Below are 19,748 nucleotides of genomic sequence, written 5' to 3'. Positions count from 1 at the left end.
TACCTAAGATGGTATCAGCATGCTAAAAATACACTCTGAAACAAAACAAGAAAGTCAAATGAGAATAATGACAGAAAATATAGTTAAAGGATCAATATTACCACCAACCTTGGCATTATAGCAGCGAATGGTGTGGTCACTGGAACCAGTGTAAAGGACAGAATTCTTCCCAGAGGTGTGAGTGACAAGGAGGCAGTTCACTTTGGAAGTATGACCCTCAAAGACACCAATACACTTCCGACTCTAAAAATTGAGCATAGGTCAGATTATTACAGGATTTAGAAGGTCTGGTAGTTTGCATTAGAAATGCCCACCACAGTCTCAGGTATTTGAACGTTCTATCATGAGTTGTCGGTGCTGTTTGGGGAGGGTAAGCTGGTGTGGCCTTCCTGGACAAGGTATATCAGAGGGGGACAGGCTTTGAGAGGTTAAGATTCATGGCCTTTCAAATAACTCACTCTGCTCCATGCCCGAGGCTCATGATGGGAGTTTCGTAATCCTGACATTATGGAACACAACCCTATGTATTTATGGAACTGTAAACCCAAATAAACCCTTTCTTCTAGAAGACACTGTGGCCACAGTATTTTATCACAGGAGTAGAAAAGTAATTAATTTAGAAGAATTAGACAATGCCTTTTTGTTAGTAAAAACATGCAAAAACTCCCAGACCATTGCTATATTCACCTCAAATTTGTTGCTTAGTACACAAAGTGTGTTCAGTAAACAGTTGGTCACTGAACACCAAGAAAAGTACATATGGCGAGGTACCTATAAGTATATATTTACTAAGCAACACCCCCAAATACTTAGGTGATTCACAATGAGGCAGGAAAGAATTTCATTTAAGGCCTAAGTCAAGTTTTTCTAATATATGGACCAAGGGAACTAGCAAATCCAAATTGCTGTTAATTGCCCAGAGAAGTTATGCATTTGATTACGAGCTTATGAGAATGATCAACAATTTAAAAATGTCAGTTGCTATCGCCCTAGTGGCTTAGGAATGGTTTCCTAACAGCTATCTTAGATGCTATGTCTGTGCATTTAACAAGATCTATTTAGAATATACACATACATATCCATACACGTATCCCACAACTTAAAAATCAAACTCAATTTCCTAGATTTTTCTTATTTTTTGAGAGACAGACTCATGTAGCTTAAACTCACTTCCAGCCTTTGTACCACAGGTTAGCTTTGAACTCCTGATCCTCCTGTCTCTACTTTCCAAGTGATGGGATTACATATACTCATACTTCATATACCTCTGCCTTTTTCCTGGGGTCATTTCCAATACTTCTCATGTCCCTAGGCTCATACCTGCTACCTAGAGTAAGCAAGTCTTGGTAATCATTGCAAAGGGCAAAGTTAGCTGTGACAGAAATTCAAATCTTAAAGTGCTCAGTTATACTAAGGGTGAGGCATGGAAAGGTGTCAGTTACTTTCTATAAGAACTTGAACTCTATAATTGATCACCAAATAAAATCCCTCCCTCAAGTATGCTGCAAGATTCATTTCATCCTTCTTCTACTATGCAGCATCTGGAATCCATCATGCAACTGACTCTATCACTAATGTAAAGGTTGGGGACTGACTGGCCCTCATCTACTAGTGTGATCCTATTCCCTTTGCCATGGATGTTGTTTCAGAGAATAAAGTACAGGACGTCTTTTTCTAATGGAGAGAGGGAGATACCTCTCAGAAATATACTTTAGGAAAATGTGACTGGATGATTCGCTGCCATCTAGATTGGCCTACAGCCCTGGAAAGCCACTATGTTAAAGGCAACATAAGTGAGGTTTTAAAGACTGCAACCAAAGGTACTCAAAACGTTTCTTACCACCAAATTATAAACTCGGACAGTTGTGTCAGCTGAACAAGTATACAGTAAGTTTCCAAATATCTGAATTGCATTCACGGCAGCGTGGTGTCCCTCAAAGCTCCCTTCTGTGGGCTCGTCATCATCTCCTGGCTCTGATGACAGTTCTGGAAATAGAAACAGATTTCAGGGACATGTCTGCTACAGTCTGAAGAGATACTAAATTAAAGCCATCCAGTGTCAGTGCCCACAAAGATGGCTGCACTCCATCTTAGCACAAGGGTAGAGAGTTCAAAACTGTCCTCAGCAAGTCATAAAACCTAAAGGTCAAAGGTGTGGCTACAGTAGGGTATTTGTTTGTCTTATTCTAAATAACAACAGACCTGGTCTGAGGTGTGGCTACTCCTGATCCTCAAGGCTAGGGAACAAGAAGTTGGAGCTAAGGTGTGGTTACTGAACCCTTAGAGTAAAGAGGAAGAGGAGTCTGTTCCATAAACACGATACCATGTTCCCCTTTTTGGTTAAGGTATATAAGAGTGGTGAAAAATAAACTTGTGACAATTCAGTATCGACTGATCTGCCCTCCTGATTTTTATTCCGTGTCTCTGTCTTTTCTTTATCATGTATAGCTACCCTTTCCCTCATCCACACACCCCCACCCAGGTAGGAATTTGGGGCTGATTCTGATTGCAGCCCCACAAAGACAGCTTCCAACAATCCAGAGGACTTGAATTAAATCACAAAAAGATTCTCTTAAATCTTAGTTCCCCAAGCAGAACTTTCAAAGTTCTTCACTGGGAAGATTCCACAACCACCCCCTCCAACCCCAAAAATCAATGACAACCTTAAAACTAATGAGGTCAGAAAAGGGAACCAGCTAAGACAACCTTAATTAAGTCTACACCTTGCAAAGTCCAAGACCTATGGACTTGTCACTGAGCCAAGCAACCCTCTTTGGTGTAACTTCTCATTTTATCTCCTGTTCCATGAATATATTTAAATAGACTGAAACTGACTTAACCTCTAAATTCTATAAACCCCTTGCCCTGTGGCTATGTAAACAAAACACAAAAATTACCTGAAGAGTTCTTCGATGCTTTTATAGAGGAGATCACTGTCTGGGTTTCCGCCACACTGAAAAACAGCAGCAAAAATTTCTTGTCGTCTGCAAAACCAGGACAGGTGGCAAAACTAAAAATTTTCTAATTCAAAGAATCAAATTTTCCACCTGAAATTTCTTTGAAATTTATAACACAGTCAAAAGATAAAACAAACAAACAAAAACCCCCAAAAACCCAATTCCCAAGATTTATTTTTTCCTATTCATAACCTCCTTCACATAAATTTTGATTTTATAAATAAATTCTAAAATTCTACTTAAAAGAGTACATGAATCCAGGCATAGTGGCACACATCTTTAATCCCAGCACTCGGGAGGCAAAGGCACCATGTGAGTTCAAGGCCAGCCTGATCTACAGATCTAGGGTAGCCAGGGGTGCCCAGTAAAACCATATCGCTAAAAAGCAGAAAACAAAAATATAGGAAATGAAAGAGCAGTAACAGCTGTTGACCAGAGATAACTACCCTTACCTGACGGGAATGCCATCCTTGTAGCGGGTGCCAAGCTCACTGGTAGAGCTAACTTCATCACAACCAGAACGAGAAGCTTCTGCCGGGTTCTGTTCTGCGGAGCTCCAGCTATCTTTTTTCGATGGGCTGTCTGGCTTCTCTTCTCCAGATTCAGAAGAATCAATGGCAACTATTTCTAACTGAGGATTTGGGACTTCCAGGACTTCCAGGGAGGACTCACTGTCTGGCTCATCTCTGACAGGTTCATGCTCCTGACCAGTTCTGCCGTCTTCCCAGGTGGAGGTCGTTACTTTCCCCCCTTTAGCTACCTTTCCAGTCTTTACCTTTCTTGCAGGTTTAGCAGTAAACACGTCCTGTTCGGTGTCACTGTTCTCAGGAACATGGGTGGCCCGAAGTGTCTTCTTCTTGCGAAGTTTCTTCTTCTTCTTGCTCCCTCTAGTTTCAGCTGATGCCAGTGTGGATTCTGCCTGCTGCTCAGGTGGAGTGTGAGTTTCCTTCTCCACAGGGGTTTCAGGAGTAAAACACAACCTGAGGAAAGAGCTGCTGCAAGCTTCGGAGCCACTGCTGCCTTTGGCAGATTCTTCACCTCTATTTATGCCAGGAAAATCACAAGGCTGAGAGGAGAGCGAGTTTTCTCTGCTTCTGGAACTTCCTTGCTCCACAGAACAATTCTGACCCTGGTTAGCCTCCTGGCAACTTTCTGTTGATCCTGATGTTAATACTGCAGGGAGGGCTGGGCTAACTGGATGGCTGTTACTGACCATTCCTAAATCAGGAAATCAAAAAGAAAATCAACTTCTGTGTGCAGGGATTGTGTCTGCTGATCTTCTACTTTGAATGTTCACATATTTAACTGGTATGCAGGTTTTGCTTTGTGTGTGTGTGTGTGTGTGTGTGTGTGTGTGTGTGTGTGTGTGTGTATGCACATGCGTGGGCATACAAGAGTAAGTTCCAGTGCACGTGTGGCCAGGAACTTGTGTGGAGGTTAGAGGACAACTCTTGGGAGCTAGTCTTACTTTCTGCTTTGCACAGAGGCAGAGAATCTTTTACTGCTTCTGCCAATACACTGTGTACACCAGGCTTGCTGATGCATGGCCTTGGTGACTCTATCTCAGTGTTCCATCTTACTGTAGTGTCCCATAACCGTGAGCCCTCACTGTTTATAGGAGTAAGTGATCTCAATCTCATCCACTGAACCTAATTTCTAGTTCCCATAGATAAAGGTCAGATTATGGTAAACTATGATTTCTCCATTATACAGTCTACATGTAAACAAACATATACTTATGGCTTAAGATAGAATAAAATACAGCTCTTGTAGTTCAGTGGTAGTATTGTGCTTGCGTAATCGCCAGCAGCTTTCCCCCCTAAAAAAGATAGGAAGTATATAACAGTGAGTGTGTGTGTGTACCCATAGTTGATTTTTATTAAATAATCTCTTTAAAAGCCAGTATAATTCATGGTATAAATTTATTTATTTATTTATTTATTTATTTTGTATGTGGGCATGTGTTAAGGTCAGAGGACAATTTGCAGAAGTCAATTCTCTTTCTATAGTATGGATCCTGGGGACTAAACTCAGATTTTCAGGTTTGGTGTTAAGTGCATTTACTCATTGAGTTACCTCACCAGCTGTAATACATTATAGTTCTAAAAACCTAAAAACTAACCCCATAAAGATATTTTAAAATTCAATATGACAGATCACAGACATTTGGTACTAGTATCTGCATAGTAAGCACTGTAACAGGGCACCAGTAGCAAAAGCTGAATTAATTTTTCATACTGTTTTTTTTATAGGGTGTATGTACATATATGTAGTGTGTACCTACCATGGCGTAAGCATGGAGGTCAGAGGATAAGTTTGGGGTGTACTGAGGCAGGCTCTCTGGTTTTCTGCTGCTGTGCTTCATACTTCAAGCTAGCTGGCCTGTAAGCTTCCAAGCAATTCTCTTGTCTTGACCTCCCACACCAACAAGTTCTGGGATTACAGATTTGTGTCACCACATGCAGCTCTTTATGTGGGATAGACTTGAGTTGGCAGGCTTGCTTTGGCTAGCTTATGTCTGTTGAGCCTTTTCATTTGAACTGTTTGCCTTTTTTTTTTGACTGAGTTTTTAATATGACAGGATTTGTACTAATGAAAACAGCTAAGAAGTTATTTTCAAACTTTAGGTCAGGCAAGTATTAAGCCTGGCTACTTCTTGACCCACACAAGTTCCTGTTAACACCTGTAAATACCAGAACCCCATGGCCAACATGGCTACTTGCCTTTCAGGTGTTTTATCAGTCCTAGCTTACATCTGAGGTAACAAAGGCAGATAAGTGCTCAGAAATTCAGAGTACATCACATACCAAGTAAATAGGCTAACTAATCTTAACCCAAGTATCAAAGGACAAACGAAACCTTTTAGAAATGTCAATTCATTGAGCTCCGACAAAATCAGGAACAATGAAATTTAAATTACATTCTCTGGAATATTTTATTAGTGTCTTAGGAACTTAGATTTATTTTAGTGTGTGTGTGTGTGTGTCTGTGTGTGTTAGCACAGGTGTGCATGTGGGGGTCTAGGCTCTCTTCCTCCAAGTGGATTCTAGGAATTAAGCTTAGGTTGTCAGGCTTGGTGACAAGTATCTTTACCAACCGAGCCATTTTCCTTATCCCACATTCTCTGAAGTATTTGAAAACAATCTTCCTATCTGAAGTATCTGTCAATAAAAAACTAACTAAACAATGAATATTTTTGAGACAAGGTCTCACTATATAGCCAGGGCTGGACTGGAACTTGCTCGGTAGATCAAGCTGATCTCCAACTCAAGAGTTCCACCTGCCTCTGGCTCCCAAGTGCTTGGTTAACAGCACACAGCACCATGTGTGACTTTGCGTTAATAGGTCTTTCACAGTGATGCATAACTGTCCTTTAGGAACACCCTGAACTCAGAGAAAAGCTTACTTACTATTTGTTTGCAGTAATTCCTTGGACACACTGGAAGCAGAGCCTTGTGGCACAGCATTCACATTCCCTTCTTGTTCAGGAGACAAGGGCTCTTGTTTAATCTGAACTGATGAGTCAGGGACAGTACCATGGACTTGGAAAGCAGATGTGGTTATTTGAAGAGGGGTTCCAATGGATGATGGAGACATAAGGGAAGGAGGTGGCTCCAGAAACCCTGGGAAAAAGGGAGCAGGCAGCAGTGTGGTTTCAACAGGGGTCTGAGATTGGCTGTTCCTTTGTTCTCGTGCTGTGAGGCTACAGGGAGCCTGGTCTGGGTGTTCAGAAGGTTCATACGTTTCTGTAACAGGAAAACACAGACATGCATACAAATGAAAGAATGTTACTTGGAAAGCCATTTACTTCTTAGCTAATTTTTTGTTTTGTCTGAAATATGGGCTCACTAATGAAGTGCTGGCGGTCTTGGAATTCACTATATAGACCAGACTGCCCTTGAACTCACAGAGATCCCGTCTCAGCATCCCAATGCTGGGATTAAAGGCACATGTCACATACCTGGCTTCCAATATGTACTTTTAAAGATTAGGAAATAATTTTAAGTTGGGCATGCTATAGCATGCCTATAATCACTTGGAAGGTAGAGCCTAGAGAATGAGGAGTCCAGCAGCACCCTCAGCTACCTATTAAGTTTAAGGGAACATGGGCACAATGAGATCCTGTCCCCAAAACAAAATTAGCCAGACATGGTGGCTCATGCCTTTAATCCTAGCACACAGGAGGCGGAGGCAGGAAGATCTGTGAGTTTGAGGCCAATCTGGTCTACAAAGCAAGTTCCAGGATTATCAGGGGTATACTGAAAGACCTGCCTGAACAAACTATATAATAAATTGAGAACAAACAAAAATTAAATTAATAATGTGTTAGCACCTTCCCTCTTAACTTGTCCAAACAAAACATCTAACCTGTATCAAGGGCACAGAGACAATAAGCTTTACCATTTACATTTCTCAAAGTGCAAGGGTGGTTCACACCTGAAACCCTAACATTCAACAGTCTGAGAAAGGTAGATTGCTAGGAGTTCTAGGTCACCCTAGGCTACGTAAGTCCTGGGACAGCCTGGGCTGCTGAGTAAGACCCTGTCAAAAAATAAATAAAAATTAAACAAAGGAAAGGAAAAAACAAAAAAAGGTCAAATTTTAAATGTGGCTTATCCAAGGCATAGAGCTACTAACAGAAGCCAAAATTTGAACTCAATTCTTCTGATTTCTAACCAAGGCTAATATCTCCACTGTTCTCTTCCTCACCCTCTCACTGTAATCGCACACTGTACGCTGAACTTAGGGGCCTAGCCCATACTATGCAAGCCCTGAACGACTAATCTACATCACCAACTCTTTTTACTCTCTTTTGAGTGGGCAAGCCTTGAATTCACTCTCTAACCACATAACTCACACTCCTTCTGTGTCAGCCTCCTGAGCAGCAGAGATCACAGGCCTGGCCACCCAGTCTTTGTGAGACATACGTACACTTGTGACACCACACTCTCATGGCTTCTTGCCATCAGACATGCTGTAATACCTTGTAGTCCTTGCAGAATCTGTATTCTGTGAGTCCTCAGCGCACTCATCTCCATACTTATCTGAAAGTAAAACACTTTGCTGAGCATTCTAGAATCCAGCCCCTGGCGCGTCGGTGTCCCCAGAGCCCTGCAGCCATTACCTGCTGCTTGAGCATGAGCAGCCTCTGAACTTCCACGTACGCGGTCTGCAGTGCTGCCCGCGCCTGCAGGAGGTTGCTATCCATGCACTGCAGTGACTTGCTCAGCTCTTCCTCTCTTAAGGAAATATTCAACAGTTGGTCAACCTGAGAACGTTCTATCAAAACAAAGCAGAAGGCCCAGCTGAATAATAGTTTCTTCAAAGAGAGAAAAACATGTGCTTAGTACGAACTTGTCTTTTCTCAACACATGAATGAGACCCATGAATCTCAAAGTATGTGGCCACACCTGATGATATCAAAGCTAAAAAAATCAAAATAAGAACCACAGGGATCTTACAGCTTCCCACCCCAGCTTACTGTTTTTTTTGAGACCACTGCCTTCCTCTGTATCCATTAGGGGAGATCTGTGGCCTAGAACACAGATGGTTCTGGCCCAGTCTCCCTTTCTTCTACTGTCTGTTGAGTGCCTCACTCAGGGCTCTGGCCAAGACTGAGCCTCAGACTTCTGAAACCATGTTTTCTACCCTGTTACTGAGATTCAAACAGACTCTTGCTTGGTAATTCTTTTGTTTGTTTCTATTATTTTTCCAGACAGGGACTCTATAGACCAGTTTGGCCTTGTACTCTCTATGTATCTGATAATCTTGAACTGCTTATTGATCCTCTCATCTCCACCTCCCCAGCGTGCCACCACACTCATCCCAGATGTTTCTCTTGATGTACAGAAGCCTTTGAAGTTTGATGATGCAATCCCAATATGCTAAGGAACTTTTTTTGTTCTGTGACTAACGTCACAGTTCTCTTTATTAAAGCTTTCCCAAAGAAAATCTAGTTTTGATAATACCAAGTAGAAATCTAAATAGATCTAAATCAGAGTCTATTCTTTCTGCTACAAACTCCTTAATTTACATTAGCAAAAACAAACAAGGAGCCTCAAAAATGAAAAGGGGAGCCAGGTGAGTGGGCTCCCAGCTGTAACCCAGCACTTGGGACTTGAAAGCAGAACTACCCCAGTTCAAGGCTAGTCTGAGTCACAGAGTCACAGGTTAAGAAACCTTAGAACAAAGGAAGAAAAAGTGAGAGGGACATTTCCATGGCCTCTTCTTTCTCATTACAACTGGAAAATTCCAGCAAGATTTCCTGTCTATATGATCTAAGACTCAGGGACAGCCAGAGCTGTTACACAGAGAAACCCTGTCTTAAAAAAAAAAAAAAAAAAACCAACCAAACAAGAACAAAAACCAAAACAAGTAAAAACAACAATTGTTCTGCTATAGCATCCTATAGTCATACCTTTCTTTCCTTTAATTTTCCTTCTTTTATTTTTTCTCTCTAGACTTGGTAGTTCAGGGGACGATCCATCCTGACAAGAAAGAAATTGAATATTGAAATATATAAAGAACATTAAGCAAGAGGAACAAAAAGAAATGAGTTTTAAGATAGTCATGTTACCTTTTGCTATCATCTCTGAGGGGACAATAGAGGCCTTGTGTACAACTCAACCAGGAGTTGACTTAATGTTTCTAATAAAAAGTTCAAGGTCAAGTGCTTTCTGGTATTAGATGCCGTAAAGCCCAAGAGCTGAGCCTTCCACCTAGGTGAAATGACACGTAGATGGGACAGGCAGAGCCAATGACATTCTACTGATTTCATCATGGCACAGGCTCCACTCTAAATTTCCGTAGAAAGTCTTTCCAAGCAGAAGCTAAGCCACCTACAAGGCAAACCTCAAGGCAATGGCTTTTCAGAAGGGTGCGTCTCAAGATTCAAGAACATTTAAAACCACCTAACAGTATCTTCTCTGGTTTAGGGAAGCAGAAGCCAGATTACAGACAGTATGACCACCAGCAGCTTTCTTTTCAGAAACGGACCTTGGGGCAGGGATGGCACCACAACCACCATCCATCCTCATCAGGGAGCCAGAGCAGCATGGTGGGGTTAAATGAAGGCTAAGTGCCTAACAGGAACAGGTGGAGTAACTAAACACAAAAGACAATTACAAAGACTAGAAAACTGTTACACAATGTTTATGTATATGCACTCTAATACAATCAAATCTCTTCAGTGTTACACCTCCCAGCTTAACCATGAATCCAACATTTGCACATGCTCTACAAATACAGCAGTACCAAGTGCCTCTATGAAAACAGATTAAGTTACATCTGAATATGTGACCTATTCTTAGGTGAACCATTGCTAGGAGACTAGTTTTAGAGATGACTTCATATTTTCCTGGTACTGTACATACATATCACATTACATCTAAGTTTAGTGGAGCTACTCAGGTGAGAAGAACCAGAAGGATCAAAGTTAAGGGTCATAATTCTGCTCCAGAGCAAAGGAAACTACACCACAGATGCCCAGTAAACATCAGTTAAGCCTTTCTCATGAATAACTGAGTCTTCACACCAGATACTTTACAAAAAAGCACAGGGATATACTCACCCCAGTGGCTCTTCGCTTCTTTCTAACACTGTGACCATCGTTTTGCTCGGCACCAGAGGTACAGCTACTGTCAGTGGCTGCATCCACTAAGCTGGAGATTGCATGAACTGAAGATGCATTTGATGAGAGTGAGTTTCCTTCTCCATTGCTCTCCTGGGCATGGCGCTCCAACGATGGTGTAGACCTCTCCTGGCTGTGCAGGTCTCTGGCCGAATGCATGAAAGGTATCACGTGATCAGAAGGTAACTGTGTACTATGTCGCCGGTGGATAGGAATGTTTCCAACCCTTTCACCTGTTCTGGCAGAGGGAGTCAGAGGTGCTACTTCCTGTTCCAGATACATGGCCGCCTTTTGACTCTGAGCAGCAGCACTCAATGGGTTACTAAGTGAAGTACTCTGCTGGGGTTCATTTTCTTTGCCGGTACCTTCCTCACTAAATAAGCTGTACACAGGAGCCCTGTCCATGATCACGCTGCTTTCAGAAAGGCTTCGCTTTCTTGCCAAGCCAGGGGATGCAGAAATGGAAACACCTTCCCACTGGAATCCTTCTAGTCTGGACAGATCAGGTTCCTCATCTAAATCCAAGACTTCCTGTTCATTCTGAACCAAAGGCACCATTTCTATGCCAAACCTTTAAAAAGGAAGGGAGGGGGGGAGAAAAAAAGAACAAATCAGATAGGTTGGGAGAGGAGCACTTTTTAATGTGCCAGGTTTCATTACACAGATGTTACAGAGGACAATTCCTGCTATCAAGGAGTATACTCTGACAAGGGATCCAGAAAAGTAAACAAACACTACAATGTCATAGGCACTAAACCAGAACTGTATACAGCTACCAGAGTGCAAGTCAGTCAGTAACAATTGTGGGTTTTCACCCCTCAAGTAGAGCTCTTCTTCTACAATAAACATTTTAAAAGCAAAGAAACCAGTTTACTAAGCATTTACAACCACTAAGCATGACTCTAAGCTTCCTACTTTATTATACCACGAATCATTCAAAAGGCCTAAGAAAAACAAGGCAAAGAAATCAACAAGAACAAGACCCCAAGCCTGGAGAGTTACACTTATACTGCTGCAAGATTATGATTTTTCAAGTATCAAGCCTATGTTGAACACTCCTTGACCACTCAGAGAATAACACCTCAAAATGTGACAGAAGAGCTTGAGAGAAAGCATTCTACGATCCCCAAGGAAGACAGAAAGGTATCCACCAGCTGAGTGACAGGTAGTAAGAGCAGTTACAATTAAAAAATTTACCACTGGTTGAAAATATTAAGATTCAAGTGAACATACCACATTCTAGTCCCATTTAAACCTAAGTGATAGATTTCCGATGGTGTTTTCCTAGGTTCAAAGTTTCTCAAGTGTGACCCCATCTTAACTGCATTGCCAGGAAAGACTGTCACATGTGTCAGATGGGTTCAGTCACCGTTTGATACTGGATTAAAGCAGACATCTACAATTGATATTTTCTGCAAACATTTAATTAAGTAGGACAAAAACTCTCTTTCAATCAAGGCCAAAAGGTGGTAACCTTGAAAAGAAAGCAAGGACAGATACTGAAAGAGGCACACACCTGGGTAAACCTTTGCCCAGCTCTTGCTTTTTCTTGGTTACTTGTTGAATAACCTGTTCCCAGTTGACATTTCTCCTTGATGCATTTAGAATCTGTCGTAAGGTTGGCTTAAGCCCTGATTCCTTCTCTGCCTCATTCTTTCGGTGGCCACTAATATTTCGAATACGTCGAGCACTATTGAGGTTTGGCTCTGGGAGATGTGCCCCGGTTTTGCTCTTCAAACTAATGTGCCTGGTTAAATCTCTCTGGAGTGAGGCAGGAAAACCAAGTTTACTTAGTTCAGGCAGGAGTGTGCCTGGGGGCTGATTACTGACATCACTCTTTTGAAGCTCTGCATCCAAGCTAGTGCCCTCAAAACTTTCTGTCTCAAAAGGTGCATCGGGTTTAACAAGATCATTACCCTGTACATCTTCTAGAGAGCTCTTCAAGTCTAACAGTAAGCTGGAGTGTGGACCAGCTGCTGTTGTCACTTGTAACTCGGCCACTTTCTGGTGAACTGTGGAATTATGTGGGGAGGAGGAAAGGGTCCCAGATGTTCCCAGGATCTGGTTCCCTTGTTCCTTTTCCACAGTGTGAGTGCTACAGGACTCGGCTTCTGTAGTCTCCAAAGCCACCACTCCACTTTTTATGGCATGGTTTTCTGGATCAGATGTTGCACCATCATTTTCAGCTGAATGGGCCTGAAACTCAATGTTCACAGAGTCTTGTGTTGGCTCTTGTACAATCCTACTTTCTTTTGCACAGTTCTGTGGTCTTTTGGACGTGCTAAGGAGCGGCTTTTGAGGTGTCCTGGAACACTGGAATGCCTCTTGGGCTTTCTGTGATGTGTCATTTAACTTCTCAACAGGCTCTTTTCCAGTACCTGACACAGTTTTATTCCCCTTTAAAATGCGGGAACACAAACCGTGTGACTTGGATGTGTAAGGAGAACCATGGCTGCCTTCTAAAGGGGACTTTTTCAAGAGATGTGAGCAATCTCCAGAAGAAAAGGATTTTGCTTCATTGTTTTTTGTGCGGTTCTTTAAATTATGCTTATGAGGGCCTGACTTAGGAGTTGGAAGAGGAAGGAGTGGGGATTTCAATAATGGAATCTTATTTGACTTACGGTGTGGTTCAGACTGTTCAGTAATGGGGCAAGCTCTCACCACCTCACAGAAAGCAATGCCGTCAGGAATAGCTTTGTGACTGGGAGATCCAGGAAGCATTTCCTTTTGTGTTTGTAGCATTGGGGGATTACTTATTTTATCAATTGGCTCTTGCATTCCAGCAGTTATTAAGCTAAAATTAAAGAGAGGCTTATCTGTCATTTCTGACTTGTTGCCAGTGACTTCTTTCAGGGCTGACTGTAGATCTGGAGTCTTCTGGGAAGGGTAAGGTGTCCAGCGGCGGAACTTTTCCCTTGCTATGTTGCCACTCTTTCCGTTAACTTTTGATGCTGTGTCTGTTTGTTTAGTGGTCTGACTTTCTCGCTGCTCAAAACTGAACTCAAGTAAGCCTTCTGGGGGAAATTTATCACTTGCAAACCCCTCAGAAGAGCTTCTGTATTTACCAGCTTTGTCACTGTCTTGCCACTGCCATTTGTATCTCTCCTGACTGTACTTGCTTGGCTTATTAGACTTCTTGTTCCACAGCTTAGTCACTTCTTCCATTTGATAATTAGAATTTCTGTTTCTTCCTTGTTGAAATTTGTCTCCAGGGCCATTGTAATTCCAACTATTTGTACCACGTACACTGGATTTCCAGTTTCCGTTACTGTTGCTCATGTGCCAGCTGGGAAAGCCACCTGTTCCTTCAGAATGCCAACTGGAATTCCTTCCTGCACTATTATAATTCCACTCTACCATTCCATTGTTTGAATGCCAACCTCCTCCAGAATTACTATGACTATGGAACCAAGTTGAAGAGCCTCTTGTAGCACCTTTATGCCACCCAGAACTCCCTCTTGGCCCACCACTATTCCTCAAAGAATGTGGAAAGCTACTTTTCCTAGTATTATTAAAGCTATCCTTTTCCCATTTCCAATCCCGTGGTGGAGGTCCACGATGATGCCTTGCTGGTTGATTAAAGCTCTCTCTGTCTTGGTAAGGGATTCGGTCTTCTCGTCTCCACTGGGGTTGCCTGTCATCTGAGTTTATTTCTTGGCTGTTACTGGAAGGCTCATCTTGTCTGAAAGAAAAATAAGTTTGTCATTATGGATTTAATGGAATTCTTAAATATTCTTCTTTTAAAGGCATAACCCACCCAAACTCTCTCCTCTTCTTACAGAATGGGGGCCATTTTATTTCTGGTGGTTGCTTTTACACCTGTAACCTCTTAAATATTCTTCTTTTAAAGGCATAACCCACCCAAACTCTCTCCTCTTCTTACAGAATGGGGGCCATTTTATTTCTGGTGGTTGCTTTTACACCTGTAACCTATCAGACTACCATCCCCTTCATCCTAGAAATATTAAAAATTGGACACATTTACACTATCTTCTGTTTGTTTGTTTGTAGCCCCATAAGAGGCTATAAAGAACAGATGAGCTAGAGGCAGTTTACAGAGAAGCTATTTATTCGAGACATAAGGGCTCCACAGAAGGAGTATGCTTGCACATCACAGCACTATGTCAAACCCTTTTCTCTACAAACTGCTCATGGTGTGGCTAACATCCCAGCATGTGACACTTGCTCAAAACACCAGGTAATAACGTGAGCTAAAATTCATTTTGTTTCTGCTAAATACTTCATGTATAATAACTCATTAATGCTAAGTATTTTATTTGGATTACCTCAATGAACTCTGATCATCAAGAGGCACATATCTACTACTTTTTAAATGAAGAGGCTCACATTTAGAGGGGCAGAGTCATACAAACACAAAGGGTAGAGTAAACCCTGAATCCTGACTGTAGATTATATTGACCACTCGGGCCTTGATACAATAAAAATGTCTGGGCATGGTAATACACACTTCTAATCAAAGCATTGGGAGGCAGGAATGGGTGGCTCTCTGTGACTCTGAGGCTAGACTAGTCTATGTAGTGTGCTCCAGGCTAGCCACAACTGTGGAGCAAGACCAGCCTCAACATTGACTTACGTCTTAAAAGCTGACCTTAACTGGCCTTTTGAAAAAACAAAACAAAACAAAACACTGATTGATGAGTGTGTGTGCACATGGCATGGTCCATGTGTGGAGATCAGAAAACAATTCATGGCAGTCAGTTCTTTCGTCACGTGGGTTTGGGGGTTTGGATGTAGATTGTTGTTAGGCTTGGCTGCAAGTTCATCTCTCTACCCACAGAACTATCTTCACAGCTCTTTTGTTTGTTTCTTGAGGAAGGGTTTCTCTGTGTAGCCCTAGCTGTCCCGGAACTCAGAGATCCTCCTGCCTCTGACTCCCCCGGTACTGTGATTAAAGACCTGTGCCACCATGGCCTGGCTGTCTTGACAGCGCCATTATAGCTGGCCTTTAATGCCTGTAGTATGCCGAATATAAATCAGTTCCTTTTTCACAAGGTAAAACTAAAACTTCATCTATGCTGATGTGATAGCATTTGCCTGTAATCTTGGCACTTTGGCCAGGGCTAAGAAGAATGTGAGTTGACTACATAAGAGACCTGCTTCAATAAGTCAGCAAGTACAAGAAGTGCATTATCTTATAGAACGGTGTCACCACAGGGCATGACCCAACAACAGTAACCGTGGTAACAGAATCCAATCTTGGCCTCTGATTTACATAGCTAAGCTTTTTTTTTTTTTTTTTTTTTTTTTTTTTTGAGACAGGACTTCTCTATATTGCTTTGGAACCTGTCCTAAAACTCGCTCTGTAGACCAGGCTGGCCTCGAACTCACAGAGATCCATCTGTCTCTGCCTTCCTAGTACTGAAATTAAAGGCATGTGCCACCAACACCCGGCCATAGCTAAGCTTTAACAATACTTTTGTTGTTAGTTGTTAGAAATTAGTGTCCTATACCCTGGCAGTGGTGGTGTACACGCCTTTAGTCTCGGCACTTGAGAGGTAGAAGCAGGTAGAGCTGTGAGATCAAAGGCCTGCCTGGTCTAAAGACTTGAGTTCCAGGACAGCCAGGGCTACACAGAGAAACCCTGTCTTGAAACAAACAAACAAACAAACAAGCAAACATCCAAAAAAGAATTAAATGTCCTACCCAATTAACTTCCTAAAACAGACGTGCAGAGTACAGCTGTTAATGTAGTCATGAGAATGGCATCAGAACTAAGCAACACAAGGGTTCAACAATCATGTTGCCATGGGCATTTTAAGACTAAGAAAGTCTTCTTCAATGACTTTTTTAAAAATGTTAATATATAGGATAAAACTATATATTTGCTACCTATATATATCTCTGACATAAAAAAGGTGAGAGTATGTCTAATGTTCAAGAAGAATCTCTAAAAATTTATTTTAGAGTTTGAAATTTTCTCATCATGTTAGGACTTTAAAAACTGCATTAACTGCTCTCTCATATCTTCTGCCTCATTAAGTAAGTTCCTTAGGCCCAAAACAGGTGTGGCAGCACACACCTGTGACTGTAGCACCTTAGGGGACAGAGACAGAAGTTCAGAATCATTTTTTCTATGAACAAGTTGGAAACTAGTCATGGCTACATGACTGCCTGGCTCATTTAAGAGCAAGCAAAAAAAAAAAAAAAAACAAAAACAAAAAAAAAAAAAAACAAAAAAAAACAAAACAAAACAAAAAAAAACAAACCTTAAGGCTATAAAAATCAAGACCACAAATGCCTAACACACAAATATGTAAATATAGGTATAAATTTACGAATTAGGGAACTTAAATTGCTCTATTAATTTTGACATTGTCAAATTTAAAACAGTATTTATAGAAACACCCAGAGTGAACTGGACACTATGTAGTCACTAGAACTCCAAAGGTAAAATTCAAATTTGGCAGAAGCACCATGTTAATTTACAACAGATAATCCTTTCCCCCAAGAAATATCATTTGGACAAAAAAATACTTAATAATAACACAGATGAATAACAGATGAAACGTCTATTCAATGATGCTTATGTATTATACTCTACAGCTTTCTAGCAGAAAATTAGATTCTAATAACAGTTCCACACACAGTGAACAAGACTATAGTTTTAGGTTTGTAGCTCTATTAGTCAGCTTATTTAAAAACAAGACTGAGTTTCAGGACAGATAATACAGCAGTTTAGGAAAGCATTTCATAGTCCTTAGTCTCCAGATAGCAAAAGCAAACAAAACTCTATATAGCAAAGGCAAACAAAACTCTATATAGACGATAAGATTAAGCTTTGGGTTCTTTAAGAATGAGCTCAGTTAGTAGAGAGTTTTCTTAGCTACAACAAGCCCTAGAGTTTCATCGCCAGGACAGATAAACCATCCACATAAGACTCTGTCTCAAAAAAATAAAAATAAACAAAATGACTTACCGACTTTGTTCTTTTCTTTCCTGTATTAACTGAACAAGTTCCTTGTCAAAATAATCTTCTTCTTCCTCTTCCTTTCCACCATCTTCTCTTTCCTGGGCATCAACATTATCTTTGTGCAATTGGCCAGAAATGTGCTTTGCATATGCAGAGAGACCCACTTCTGTGACCCCGCACACTCGGCACTCATGACTACTGTCCCTAGGAAAAGAGGGAGATGAGGGACATTCAATTCTCCCCACTGGCATGGCACACCACCAGATTGCTAGTTTCCTCTGAAAGACACTGCACAATTGGGCACAGTGAAAAAATAGTGCTAATAAATGTCAATGCTCCTTTCATCACTTTTAGTAAATTTGTTTATAGATTACTTGTAATAAATTTTAGATTCTTTTCCAGCAATCAAGAGGCAACAGGCTTCAGATTAATAGATTTGGGGAAAAAAAAATCTTCTTGAATTGCTGTACTTAAAATCTTTCCAGAGGAAACATGGTGAAAGGGGAGGCAGGGCAGGGGGCTCAGAGCAAATGTAAGCTGCTCTGGGCCGCACCCATGGTGCCCGGGGCACTCAGAAAGCCTGGAGACTGCACTTCCATTTCATGCCCAGCTCTAAAGCATTCTTCCAGTGAAGGCTGGGGGTGGAGCAAAGAGCAGGGGGAACAGCCAATCTCCCTCTGGTAACTAAATTGGAACAGCTGGCGTTCTGCCTGGAATGTGAAGATTCCGACCCTGGCAAATGACAGTAGTAGTCCCAGCAAATGTTCTTAATCTGGATGATACGTGTGACACATTCTGCTTCAGTAGGCCTCATTTTAAAGGGAACAGAAAACCTGTCAGTTGTAGGAAGTTAACAGCTGTGTTAGGCAAATGTTTTCTCTCATGTTTCAGAAAGTGCTGCAGAGCAGATACAAGCAAAACTGGCCTTGAACTAACTGGGTGACTGGTTTGCTTCTATTTGTTTTCTCTTTTACTTGACACAATGGTAAACCTCATATTTGGCCAGTCTTAAGCAAAATCTTAAATCCTCTTCAGACCCGTAGCAGCTCAATAATTTAACGATTTTTAAACTTCCTGCAATCCTTTGACTGTGTCAACTGTCTACTCTTCAGGCACTGAGAACCCTGCAAACTGTGGCTGTCCAGTAATTAAAACTTAATCCAGAATCTTGTGTTGTAGGTTTATAATAGTGATGAAACATGTGCTTCTTATACCAATCTGTGTCTACATCTATCTTAAGTAGATAAATAAATCATCACAGACACATGCCATGAAACACAGATACCTGCCCCTCCCTTTAAAACAAATCCCAGAATTTAAAACAAAATAAGAAGAGTTGATAAGAATTAACAAGAGATCCTTGAAACTGAGCATTTCATTTAATACAAAACCGTTTCTGTTACAGATGACCTGAATGTCCATTTAAACTAAACACACACCTTACCAAATGCCAAGCACAGCGAAAAGTTACAAACTGTAAAACAATGCCTGGTACATTTTAAAAAGGAATAGTGGGGTCGGGGAGATGAGAGGACCCATGAGCTCCATGGGGTCTGACACCCTTTTCTGGCCTCTGTGGGTTCCTGTTCTCACATGGCATATATTTACTTAAATATGTATTTACAAACAAATAAAAAACAAATTTTAGGGGAGAAAAAGCAATACTCGCAGGCTGGAAATGTATCACAATAGTAGGACGTGCATTCAGCTAGTGCAGGCACAAGCACTAGCTTGTGAGTTCAAAGCCAGCCTAGTCTTCAAAGCAGTTGTAGACCAGCTAGGGCCACACAGGAAGACCCTGTCTCAAAAAGGGTGGGAGGGAGAGGAGGAGGGAAGCTGGGGGGGAGGAGAGAAGAAGAGTAAGGAGAGGAGGAGAAAAAAGAAATTTCAGACCCTCCCTCAAATATTATTTTTCTTAAATAAAAAATATTTATTTTATGTGCACTGGTGTTGTGCCTGCATGTATGTCTGTGTGTTGTCTAATCCCCTGGAACTGGAGTTACAGACAGTTGTGAGCTGTCATGTGGGTGCTGGAATTTGAACTCGTGTCCTCTGGAAGAGCAGCCAGTGCCCTTAACCTCTATTCGCTAAGGCATCTCTCCAGTGCCAATGCTGTTTCTCTCTCTCTCTCTCTCTCTCTCTCTCTCTCTCTCTCTCTCTCTCTCTCTCTCTCTCTCTCTCGATTTTTCAAGACAGAGAATTTCCGTGTAGCTTTGACCAGGCTGGCCTT

General features: G+C 41.5%; 1 protein-coding gene across 2 annotated transcripts in view; it reads right to left on the bottom strand.

Annotated features, from left to right (window-relative positions):
• Positions 1-19,748, bottom strand: part of Znf106 (zinc finger protein 106) — a 57,858-nt gene that overhangs the window by 16,697 nt on the left and 21,413 nt on the right. The window contains exons 4-14 of one of the 2 annotated variants that reach the window (XM_051183629.1): positions 17,525-17,722; positions 12,104-14,269; positions 10,528-11,158; positions 9,376-9,445; positions 8,083-8,237; positions 7,942-8,002; positions 6,368-6,703; positions 3,410-4,175; positions 2,898-2,953; positions 1,841-1,986; positions 109-243 (exon numbers count right to left, since the gene is read on the bottom strand). In XM_051183629.1, the coding sequence (XP_051039586.1) occupies positions 109-243; positions 1,841-1,986; positions 2,898-2,953; positions 3,410-4,175; positions 6,368-6,703; positions 7,942-8,002; positions 8,083-8,237; positions 9,376-9,445; positions 10,528-11,158; positions 12,104-14,269; positions 17,525-17,722 (4,720 nt within the window). The remainder of the gene's footprint in view (positions 1-108; positions 244-1,840; positions 1,987-2,897; positions 2,954-3,409; positions 4,176-6,367; positions 6,704-7,941; positions 8,003-8,082; positions 8,238-9,375; positions 9,446-10,527; positions 11,159-12,103; positions 14,270-17,524; positions 17,723-19,748) is intronic. The other variant, XM_051183630.1, reaches the window with a different exon arrangement.

The sequence above is a fragment of the Phodopus roborovskii genome, unplaced genomic scaffold, assembly GCF_943737965.1.
Source record: "Phodopus roborovskii unplaced genomic scaffold, PHOROB, whole genome shotgun sequence".
Lineage (NCBI taxonomy): Eukaryota > Metazoa > Chordata > Mammalia > Rodentia > Cricetidae > Phodopus > Phodopus roborovskii.
Note: the sequence above shows the minus strand (reverse complement) of the source record. Positions and strands in the feature narration are given on the sequence as shown.